General features: G+C 61.6%; 1 protein-coding gene across 1 annotated transcript in view; it reads right to left on the reverse strand.

Annotated features, from left to right (window-relative positions):
• The window catches only part of RPS6KA2 (ribosomal protein S6 kinase A2), a 182,972-nt gene that overhangs the window by 9,529 nt on the left and 161,399 nt on the right, over positions 1-12,044 (reverse strand). The window contains exons 14-17 of the mRNA XM_036248567.1: positions 10,956-11,086; positions 9,892-10,017; positions 2,859-2,948; positions 1,122-1,280 (exon numbers count right to left, since the gene is read on the reverse strand). Of these exons, the coding sequence (XP_036104460.1) occupies positions 1,122-1,280; positions 2,859-2,948; positions 9,892-10,017; positions 10,956-11,086 (506 nt within the window). The remainder of the gene's footprint in view (positions 1-1,121; positions 1,281-2,858; positions 2,949-9,891; positions 10,018-10,955; positions 11,087-12,044) is intronic.

Here is a 12,044-nt window from a genome sequence, read left to right on the forward strand (position 1 = left end):
CCGGTTAGGCTCAGCGGCTGGAGCATTGGTCTGCGGACCAGAGAGTCCCCGGTGCAGTTTCTGCTAGGGGCACGTACCAAAAAAAAAAAACAAAAAACCAAAAACAAACAAACTCAGAGGGAGACACAGGAGGGGAGCTGGAGGGACACACAGGCAGCTGGCTGGGTTCCCAGAGGCCCCGGGGCAGGGGACAGAGAGTGTGTGTCCATGGTTCCCAGAGGCCCTGGGGCAGGGGACAGAGTGTGTGTCCAGGGTTCCCAGAGGCCCCGGGGCAGGGGACAGAGAGAGTGTGTCCAGTCCCACTACCTGCTCTCGTCCACCACGAGCAAATCTGCAAGATCCGCCAGGCCAGGCTGCTTGCTATTCCCAGGGCCACACAGAAGGACCCGCTGTGCGGTGTGGTCCTGGATGACACCCTCCCGCTCAGAGGTGCCTGCACTCAGACAGCTTCTGACCACACGCATACGGCTGGCCAAGGAAGGACACCTGCCTCCTGAGACGCGCCCAGCAGAGAGGGGCAGGCAAGAGGAGGGGACCAGGGCCCTGGGGAGGCTGCATCTGGGGCTGTGAGCTGGGGTTGGGAGGGTGTCTGCTGGAACCTGCGTCATTCACTGGGTGCAACGTGGGGTCAGTGTTGAACCTGTCGGCGCTGTAGTGTCCTCTTTGTGAAATGGGGTCATCGAGTTAAGGCCTGCACAGAGGAGGAGCTGAGAACGGCACCTGGGCCTGGGGAGGGCTGGGGGAGCCCAGGGATATTGTCGCTTTTATCGACAGTCAGCCTGTGCGTTGGTGAAGGAATTCAAGCTTCAACCGGGCAGGTGAAAGAACTTCTCCCTTTATCAAGCCCGCCTTTGCTGAGTGATTCAGGTGGACTGAATTTGCTCACCAGCCCCGGGTACACCACCTGCGCAGGTGATTTCAGAAGCAAAGGACACGCAGGCCCCGCCCCCAGCACAGACCCCGCCCCTCAGGCCCCGCCCCCGCACAGAGCCCGCGCAGGCCCCGCCCCTGTACAAACCCCGCCCCACCGGCCCCGCCCCTACACAGACCCCGCCCCGCAGGCCCCGCCCCCGCGCAGAGCCCGCCCCGCAGGCCCCGCCCCCACGTGCCCACAGCCTCACCCCCTGCGAGTGCAGGTAGTCCATAGTCCTGGTGATGGTGCACAGCACGTCGCTGGCCTCCCGCTCCGAGAAGCACCTCTGCCGCAGGATGCGGTCCAGGAGCTCCCCTCCGCGCATCAGCTCCGTCACCAGGTACACGAACTTCCCGTCGTCGTAGACCTGGGGGCCGGAGGAGCACAGGCGTCAGGGCTGCGCAGTGCCCACGGCCACCCTGCAGGCTCACCTGTCCCTGGGGGAGAGGGGCCGCTCCAGAGGGCGCGCTCCGGGGAAGTAAAAGCAAGACTCGTGTAGAAATGAGCGAATGGCCAGTCCAGTCATATCAGGCCGGGCTCTTAGGGCAAAACCGGCTCAAATGACCTGCAGCTGGACAGGAAGGTGACCTCCTGGCCAGAGCTCACGACTGCACGCTGAGGTTTCGGCTGAAATGAGCCCTGCCCTGCGGCCTCCGGAGGTGGACATTTAGTGCTGAAAATACACGTTTGCACGCCACCTCCCGGCATGCCCAGGGCGGCACCACATCTGGCACTGGGGCTTGAGGACAGGCGGGGTCTGTGGATGCGGGGGGGGGGGGGTCTGTGGATGGGGGGGGCCTGTGGACAGGCCAGCTCTGGCCCGCAAGTCCAGGGAGGAGCCTTGCCCTGCGTCTTTGACCAGCCCACAGGCCCTCTAGGCCAAGGACAAGACTTGGGGCAGCCAGGCCTCGGGGTCCAGACAGGGAGAGGTGCTTTTGTCACCCCAGCTTTAGCACCCTGCTCTTGCTCCGTCACACTGTGTGCACACCTGTCACGCTGCCGGGGACCAGGCGTTGAGGAGAACTCAATGGAAATGGCATAAAACACCTAAATATATAGTTTCATTTTAGCGCACAGATCGGCAAGTTTTAGAACCATTTCCAGAAGCGACTTTCCCGACTGTGAACGCAACAGAAGGTGTGCGGTTAATCTGCTGTATTCACGTCTCAGATTGTGGACTCAAACCCTCTGCTTCTGAGAACGTGCACGTGATGACATTCATGATAAAAGTGGTGGTGAATGCCCAGGGTGTTTCCGAATCCGTGGGTTTGTGTTTGTGGATCTTAACGTACAAATAGAAGTGCAACAGTGAGCGGGTCGGAGGTGCCCTGACCCTGGGGACAGGGCCGGCTTCCTCTGTGGACCAGGTGCCGGTTTCGGGGCATTCCGAGGAGGACTGGCACTTGGAAGCCTTCTTACCCCGGCATGTGTGGGCCCATGGGAAACAGAGGTGGCGCCTTCTCTTGCGGTTTTAGGGTCACGATGCTGCAGTCATTCCGCAGTGTGAGGTGGGAGGAGGACAAGGCTCCGTCTGGCCCCAGACTCCACAGCCCGGAGCCCTTTAGGATTGCTGGGGGCGCCTCCCGAGGGGCCCCCTTTCTGCCCAGGGGGAGGGCACTAACCGCCCTCGGGAGGGGAGAGGGAGCTGCAGCCTCCGACGGGCCCTGCCCAGCCTCTCCGGTTGCTGCATTGAGGAGTATTTAGGAAGACGACAACGGAAGGTCCGCACCGGGAGGCTGGAGGGCGGGCGGGCGGGATGAGTACATGGTCCGGCAGGTCAGGCAGACCGGCGGCTGCGCCTTGCGAGGCACGTGCAGCAGAAGCCGGCTGGGGCTCGCGCCCGGGGCACACGCATGGTCCCCGAACCGTGCGGGAACCCAGCATTCTGGTGCCCGTGGGAGAAACAAGGCAGAAGCCACGGCGCTGCTGTCGGGAGGCCACTTACGTCCTTGAGGGTGATGATGTTTGGGTGCTGGCCGTACCTCAGCAGAATCTCAATCTCCTCTGAGGGGTCTCGTTTACTCTTATCGATGATCTGGAACAGACAGGGGTGGGCCATGAGGCTCTGACGGCACCTGCTCCCCGAGACCCTCTCCGCCCCTCCTCCCGCCAGCTCCCGGTCCTCCAGGACAGCTCGAGACTAGAAATTCACGGCCACCTGCCCCTCCCAGAGGCACCAGGGCGGCGTTCACAGAGCAGGGCATGGCCCCTGGACACTGACTCTCAGGTGCCGCAGGGCTGGCCGCAGAAGGGTGGGTTTGGGGCGCTTGTGCAGGCCCCACATAGCGGAAGGTGCTTTCAACCGACCACAGCCTCTGGGTGGGTGGCCCGCGAGCTCTGAGGGTCCGAAATGAGCCTCCAGCCGCAGTGTCCGTGGCTACACAGCAGCAGCAAAACGCGATCAAGTACACGGCTCTCACCGAGGCCGCGGCGCTGGCGCCTGTGGTCCCCCCGAGGCCGAGACACACACGCCCTGCTCTCCTCGGTGCCCTCCTGCACGGTGCCCGGGTCCGAGGCAGATGCAGCCTGCACGGGTGAGGCAGCCGGCTTCCGCGGCAGGGAGCACGGAGCAGAGCCCACCGTGAAGCCGGGCACCACGCAGGCAGTGTGCTCAGGGCCGCGCAGGGCCCCGTCGTGAGCTGGGCACCCAGAGTGAAGAGCTGTTCGTACTGGTCTGTGGGTCCCACCTAACCTGAAACCACCCGCCTCTGGGACAGTGCCGTCATTTCCCTCACGGGGGTGCGGGGATTGCTCCCTCGGTCGTGTCGGAGACCCTGGGCGCAGGACTCGGCCTGTCTGCAGATGGTGGGTCCTCTGCCCGTCACCCATCCGCCCTTCCGTCTCCACTGAGTCCCCCTGTGACCGCTCTTCTCCCCCATCTCCTTCGAAGCCCACCGCCGAGCCCCAGTGACAGCGGTGACCCAGGATCGGGAGCCTGACGATGTCGTGGTGAACAAGCAGGAGGTGAGGCCCCTTTGCTGACGAGGCTTTTCTCCCCTCGCTGCATCTGGGGTACCAGGACCACCCCCACTACTGCACTAAGCCAACAGGCGGCGATCGCTCCACGGAAGGCCGTCTCCAGGGGCCGATGCCGTGGGGGGCAGGGCTCCTTCATACCCGACACCCCCAGCAGGTTTAACACAGGGCTGTCCCTGCCCCAACTCCCTGCCCGGCCACCTGGTCTTGCTGGGCTGGGGTCTTCTCTTTGTCATTGAGGTTAAAACACATTAGGGGATTTAAAAAATGAGTAGCAGATTCGATTTTGTTTTTTCAAATAAAATTTCCTGATGAAAGAAATGTCTTCTTGGCATAACCTGTTGTATCACCCTCGCAGTGGAATGGGGTGCAGGACGAACACCAGAGAGGAAGCCTTTGCCTCTGGCCAGAGGGCCCCCCGCAGGAACCGGGGCCCTCACCTCCCGCCGCCCTCCTCCTTCCTGCGGCAGAATTGACCGGAAGCCAGAGGGCACCGTGATGAGGTCCCTAAAGGTCAGCCTCCGGGCCTCCTGGCACAGGGAGGTGAAATGCGTCCGCAGGGAAGTCTGCCCAGGGCCATCTCACACCTAACCTGAGCGGATGGGTCCGACACAGAGGCAGGGGCTGCTCAGACCTGCGGACAGACCCTGCCCCTGCCCCTGCCCCTGCCCCTCTTATCTGCGAAGCTTCTCCGGCCTTTGCTGTTTTGCAGGGAGGGGGAGCTTTGTGAGAGGGTGAGGAGGTGAGTCCGACAGAGACTGAGCGGTGAGGCGGGTCCCTGGGCCCTGGGCGCAAAGCCGGGCAGAGCCTGGCCGGGGACTCAGCATGTTGTTCAGACACATCAAGGAAGGAGTTTCTTCTCTGTGGATCCGTTTCTGAGACCGCTAGTGTCGGACCCGCTTCTGGCGCAGGCCCGCCATGTGGATCGAGCGCCTTACTTTCAGAACCGTGTTTCATAACCTCTCTCGGACGCAGCAAAGCGGAGGGAGGGACTGAGTCTCTGAGCAAGGCCCCCTCTGCCCGACACCCAGGAAATCACGATGCCCACCAGGGGGCGTCGGAGGGCAGTCTCCTTCTCATTCTCCTCCGCCAGGGCCCCAGCGCAGACCCTTCCGGTGCTGCGTGCGGAACAAGCGCTGTGTTTCCGCTCTCCTGAGGGCTACCAGGGGCGACGCCCATGAAGCCAGCTGGCCTGACAATGGGGGGACACTGACTGTCCAGGCTGGTGACCCATAGGTCACGCACACACGTTCATTCCTGGTGGAAGATGGGAACAGGCCTGGACGAGGCTTCACCACCATCCCCACACCCTTCCCTCTCCTAGCCTTGTTCCTCCACCTCCTCCTCCTCCGCCCCTCTGTCCGGCCGGCGTGCCTCCTGGGGCGCTGGCCCCCGGGCGTGGGCTTTGGCGGTGGGAACCGATCAGGGTGTGGGTGGACTCGCTGGCTTGCGGAACGCCCTCACTAGGCAGGTGCTTCCGCTGACTTGTCAGAAGGACCAATGTCACATTTGGAAGAAAGGTAGTGACGCCTGCAGTCAAGGGTCGACTTGGACAGACACCCTCCCCGCACACTGACTTCCACAAAGGCCCCGGAGAAAGAACGCCAAGGTTACCCGCTGGAGAAAAATTACAATGTCCACATCAACCAGTTTTCCTCCTAAAATCTGCTCCATCCGTGCCAAGCGCCTGTCTTTTATTCCACTGCTCTGTCGGCTGACAAATGACGTCCACAGCGTGGAGATGAGCAGAGCGGCTGATGTTTCTGTGAATGTCTGCTGTGAACACAAGTGGGGCCCCCGGGAGGGACCCCTGGCCTCAGCCCATCACCAGCCTGGAGAACTGGGTACAGGCGCCGGCCCAGCCGAAAGGGTCTCACGTCTGTGTTTCAGCTGATTCGTGGCTAAAGCCACGGAATTTCAACGACAACAGCAGCACGCTGCTGGAACGGCGCGTGCTTCCCTCCAGGGGAGCGTGGCAATGCGGGCGCCGTGCCCACCCGCGTGAACCCTTCTCACAGGCACAGCAGACACCGGGAGTGGGCCTTTGAACCGAGGTGTCTGCAGGTCAGCCGGCCAGCTGGGCCCCCAGGAGAAGCCGGCCAGGCTCTCCAGCGACATGGCCCATCTCGCCGCAGCTCTGGCTCTGTGGCGGAGGACTTCCTGCAGGGCAGCAGGGGGGCCCCGGAGAACAGCTTTGTGTGCCTGTCTGGGTCCAGCGCTGTCAGCTGTAGAAAAGGGTCCGCAGGCAACTGTGACAGTCGTGTAACCACCGACTGCAGGAGGGAACGTGTCCCAGACAAGAAGTGCTCTGAGGTTACAGCGTCGGCCCGCGGACAGGAGAGTCCCGGGTTCGGTTCCCGCTAAGGGCATGTACCTCGGTCGCAGTTTGTCCCTGGCCCCGGTTGGGGTTGTGTGGGTGGCAGCCACTCGATGTGTCCCTTTCACATCGATGTTTCTCTCTCCCTCCCGCTCTATCTGAAGTTAATGCAAGAAAAAACAGAAAGGCTCTGAGCAGCTGCGCTGTCGACCCGGCGGCGACAGCCAGAGAAAGGGGCAGCGGTGTGGCTGTGAAGACGAGCTCTCGGTGGACCTTTCTCTTTTAAATGACACTTATCCTTGACCCCACAAGCACTGTGACGGGCGTGGGGACAGGAGCCACGCTACAGAGTGTGCCAGGAGTCACGGGGCCGTGAGGGAAGTCAGGCTCAGGAGGGTGGTGTGGCGGAGCCACGGGGTGGGCAGGGAGGCCTGGGCCGAGCAGAGACCTCAGAGAGGGGGTGCAGCCCCCCGGTCTCAGGGCAAGTTCCAGGCACAGGGAGGGCAAGCCCGTGTCCCCCAGGCAGGAGCTTCCTGGCTGAGATCAGCTTGTGAGAGTTGAGAGCTGGCCCTGCCCCTGTCGGAAAGACCTGCCCTCGGTCACTGTCACGGTGAGACCTGCCCTGTCCCTGCGCAGAGCCTGAGCTCAGGGTCGGGGACCATCCTGCTACCAGAACAGTGATAGACAAGGAGATGCCACCCTCCTCCCGGATACCAGCCTGCTGGGACTCCGCTGCCTGAGGTCCCCAGCCCCAGAAGGTTCCCAGCCTCAGCCCTACTGGCATCTGGGGCTGAGTTTTCCCTGCGGGGACAGTGGGGACAGTCCCGTGCAGGGAGGTGAGCAGCAGCACCCTTGTGTGACCAGAATGGCTCTGGTCAGAGTCCCCGGGGGATCGCCCGGCTACTTGTGCCTGCCCCGGGCGGAACCGCACTGTGGCGAGGTCCTAGGGTCTGGTCAGGACTGCACTTCTCCCTTCTGCTCATGACTGGCGGGACCTTTCTGAGCCCCCCACGCAGGCGGCTGGGGCCGGACTGCTCCTCAGAATGAGAGACGCCCCCTCCAGCCTGGATCTGGACGGCTGGGCTTGCCCTCGGGCTCCGTGGGCTCCGTGGGCTCCAGATCCGGAGGCACCCGTGCAGCCACGGGCCAGGTACCCGAAGGCACCTCCTGCTGTGCTGACGGAAACCAGGTGCGTCCCTCTCAGCTCCTCCCTGGGGGGCTGCTCACCCACACCGGCCCGCAGAGAGCGTGTCCCGCCAGGAAAGGCCGAGCACGCGCAGAGTGACCTGGAGAGCGTCACAGCAGTTTGGGTCGCGAACAGGCCTAAAGTGTGAACCCTGCCAGGAGAGGCCGTCTCCTCCGGAGGAGGTCCAGAGAGCCTGTCTGTCACCCTTGATCGAACACCACTGTGGCCACCATGACCGAGAGCCTGGTCTCCGGGGAAGTCGCGGCTCCTTCCTGTGCTCGGCTGTTTGAAACGTCTCCCAGTGAGGTCCGACCCCCGTGGTCTCGGAGGGGATGTGGGACATCCCTGTAAGTTCCACCAGCTCAGGCCTCCGGGGAAACGCAGGGCTGTCGCTGGCGAGAACAGGGAGCCCGGCTCTTCCCGAACCTGGTCTTGGCGGTGCCCCAGGCTCTGTCCCCAGGGGGCCGTCGCTGACGCTCCTCAGGAATTCCATCAGGGTTTGGGCTCACCAAGGTCTCTGGGACCAAGTGGCCACTTCACAAAGCTGAGTTCAGATGGTGTCTTTACAAGTATCGGATGTGGGGACACGGGGAAGACACCCCACTGCCTTGGTCGAAGTGTCTTTTTCCGAGGCACGGCGGTGCTGACAGGCTCACGGCAGTGGCTGTACCCGGAAGGGCTTCGTGGTCACCGGGCTGGCCAAACCACAGACCCGGTCTTCATGCTCAACGGAGGTGGCGATGGCTTCTGCTGGTCACTGAGAAATGACCCACACAGAGGAAGTTCTAAGAAGCCCAGGCACGCGTGGGGAGCTTGGGCGGAACCCATTTCCAAGTGCACACAAAGTCTCCCCCTGAGCAGGAGGCGGGTCCGCAGCCTCACACCTGCACGGACCGCATCCGGGTGGATGACGGCAGGCGCACCTCCAGCCCTCCCGAGGATGAGCGAAAATAAACCGCCAACGATCCCGGTCCTGGAAACACACCGACCTTGTGCATGGGCTGCAGTGACCGGTCACGGCACAGGTGGCCCCCCCGCTGCAGGGCTGGGCCCCTCAGTGCTGTCAGCCAGTCCTGCCCAGGGATCGACTAACACTCAGCTGATTCTTCTTTCTCCAGCCTCTCCGCAAGGGATTCAAGACAGTGGGCAGGCTGGACGTGGGGACTGTCAGCGGAGCTCACAAACCAGCTGTTCCTCCGTATTTAAGTATGCTTGCTTTGTTTGAGGGATTCAAGTTAAATGGGTTAAAAAGCCATGAATTCCCAGCCTGACCATTGTGGCTCAGTGGTTCAGCATCGACCCTGCCCCAAGAGGTCGCTGGTTTGACTCCCGGTCAGGGCACAGGCCCAGGTTGTGGGCCGGATCCCCAGTGGGGGGCGTGCAGGAGGCGGCCAGTTGATGTTCTCTCTCATCGATATTTCTATCTTTCTCTCCCTCTCCTTTCCTCTCTCTCTCTAAAAATCAATAAAGAAAAAAAAAAAAAAGCCATGAATCCCCAACCCAAACTGAACCAAGGGGCCTGAGTTTTCAGGGCTGGAATCTGATTCGACAGGGCCAGCGTTTTCCCAGGGTCCGTGCAGGGGACACTGGGCAGACATCCCACGGCACAGGCACGCCATTCTTGGGGACACACCTTTTGGGAAACCCTGCTTCCCCAAACGGCAGCCGAGGGCGGGCGCGTTGGGATGGGATGGGGCCACCTCACCGAGTCATCAATTGAAGGAGTTTTTCAGAGCTTAGGAAAACCACGTGGGTGGAACTACTCCGTCCACACTGCCGCCCCTGGGCAGGCTCCATCTCCCCCGAATGGCCCTCGAGGACCACAGGCAGGGCCCCGCATTCGGGATAAGCCAGGACTGGGTCCTCCGGGCCCGGCGCAGCCCCAGGGGCCGGGGTGGCATCCAGCACGACGCAGAGGGGACAGCTTATGCTTCCTCGTGACCAGTGGCGGTCTGGCAAGAAACTGGCTGGGGCCCGCATTTTACCAACCAAGAAACTCAAGAAATGGATGTCCTGCATTTCCAGATCAAACATTTACTCTGCAACAATTACAGAAGCCAACGCTACTATGTAGAGGGAGACCAATGGGTAACTCCTTGCTGTTCTCCATGGTTGCGAGGAAACCACCAGCTAAGGCTTTGCAGAGGTTCCCAGCTTGTGTCTATTTCTTGCCTCGATTTTTGGTGACGCATCTACCATCCCTCCTTCCTCCCTCCCTCCACCCCTTCCTTTGCCAACAGCTATGCCTGCCCCCAACTCTGTTTTCGGAAATATGGAGTTCCCGAAGCTATCACTCCAGCGTGGGTTATCGATAAAGCTGCCGAAGGTGGTCAGCACCTGTATGTTGAATCGAACCGGACATGTTCATGGTTTGCACATGAGTGACCTAGTGTCAAGCAGGTGAAGGGGGCGGGGCAGGGGAGTGGCACCTGCGGGGCGGGCACACAGCTGCAGCGGGCACGGTGCCAGCACACAGCACGGCCCGGGGCACGGCCTTACCTTCACGGCGTACTCAGTGTCAGTAGCTTTGTGCACACACCGCTTGCACACAGAGTAGGAGCCCACCCCGATGTCCTCCTTGATCTCGTAGCCGTCGGTGAAGTGGACATTGTTCCCGTGCAGCTGCTGCAGAGACGGAGGCAGAGTGCCGTCAGAGGTCCGGGACATGGCACATGCAGGCGCAAGGGGGTCCGGACTGTGCCCGGACACGGAGACCGCGAGGGAGCGGAGTCCTCTGACCAAGGCCGTGAGCCGGGAGCGATGGTTCCTGGTGGACAGCCCAGCCTCCCCACCTCTCGGGTTCTGGCCATTTTGGACATCACACTGCAGTGTCGGCGGACCGGCCACCTGCCCCTGACACTCTGAGACAGAACCTGGAAGTGAGGGACGGAGCCGGGGAGACCCCAGGCGTGGGGCTCTGGCGCTGTGTCCTAAGCACGTGTCTGCATGACAACGTCTTGTTGGATATCTGACTCCACGACGTACCAGTCACCACCGGCTTCTGTCCATATACCAGCCTCCACCCCACCTACCCGAGTGTGGACAGAGGCACCGAGACCGCTGTACACCGTCACGGCCTGCGCCCACTTTGGACAGACGTGTTTTTCTACAAGGTCGTGGGGAGAGAAGTGTGAAATCCAATGCCATCCAATGCACCCTGACTGGCCTTACATAAAATGTAATTGTGATTTCGTCTGGAGTTCTCTGACTGATCACACTTATAAGGTAGAAACTCTGAGATTCACCTTTGCTGACCCCCCCGAAGCTGCCTTTCAGGACAGGGAATGACACTCACTAACGGACCTGCTCGCTTGGGGTCCTGGCTTGACTCACCACGGAGAAGGCGCCACGTGTGACCACTCTGGCCACAGCAGCAGGTGGCCCTCGGGCTCTTTCCCTCTTGTGGGATGAGTGCGAAGAGCCACAGTCCGGTCACCACGGCCGGTTCTCAGTGACCCCGAGAGGCCGGAGAAGTTAGGACGGAGAGCAGACCTGCCTCAGCTGCGTGGCCATGCTCCTGGACCCCGACCCCCAGGAGGCGACGGAGTGGGGCGCTCGGTTACCTGCACGATGGGGTGCACCGGGGCTCTGTGCGTGTCCTGCTGCAGCGGCTCCTGGACCAGGCTGGAGGCCACGAAACTGAAGCCTCTGAACAGGTGATGAGAGTTGGCGCTGGGGGGCACGCCCGGCGAGTCTGCGGGTGACAGGGGAGCAGTCAGCCTTCGGGGGGAGCCGAGGGACGGGCTGTGGTGCGGCCGTGGCGTGTGCGCGTGCACATGTGTGTGCGTGTGTGCGTGCACATGTGTGTGAATGTGTGTGCGTGTGTGTGCACATGTGTGTGTGCTTGTGTGCGTGCACATGTGTGCGCACGGGTGCATGTGCGGGAGGAGGAGATAAAACAGGTTAGAGATGTGGAACCGTATGGAACTACACTTTATTTCGGGTGGTGCCAGCGGTTTGACTGTTTTAATGGCAAAAATACCTAGAACAGAAACGGTGGGATAATCACTGATCATGACGCACTAACTATTTTTTTTTTTTTATCCTCACCCGAGGACATTTTTCCATTTTTTGTTCAGGTAGAGTAGGAGGGGGAGAGAGGAACAGAGAGAGAGGGAAACATCGACGTGAAGGGGACACATCGAGTGGCTGCCACCCGCACGACCAACCAGGGCCAGGGACAAACTGCAACCGAGGTACATGCCCTTAGCGGGAACTGAACCCGGGTCTCTCGGGACCGCAGGCTGACACTCTAACCACTGAGCCAAACCGGCCAGGGCCTAACTATTCTTAATGACTACCCTCCACCCAGCCCACTGCGGATGGAGACTAAGAGCCAGCAGGGACCTCGGGTGGAGTGTGAGCGCGTGGGCCCGAGCACAGGCAGCCCGGTTCTGGGTTTCCAGGTCCAACCTCGTGCGGGGACTGAAGCCGGGGATACAGGACTCGCCCTGTGCCGTCCGCCCCAGCTGCAGGGTCTGTGCACATGCACACGTCCTGCTCTGCAAGGGACATTAGGAGAGGGCCCTGTCCCCAGAGGCAGGAGAGGGAAGGAGCAGCTGCCTTGGACGCGGACTTCTCCAGGTGCTGCGAGATTTGCTGGACTGGACTGGGGCAGTGTGCAGCCCTCCAGATGGGGCTCGCTCCCAGGC

The sequence above is a fragment of the Molossus molossus genome, unplaced genomic scaffold (genome assembly GCF_014108415.1).
Source record: "Molossus molossus isolate mMolMol1 unplaced genomic scaffold, mMolMol1.p scaffold_m16_p_8, whole genome shotgun sequence".
Lineage (NCBI taxonomy): Eukaryota > Metazoa > Chordata > Mammalia > Chiroptera > Molossidae > Molossus > Molossus molossus.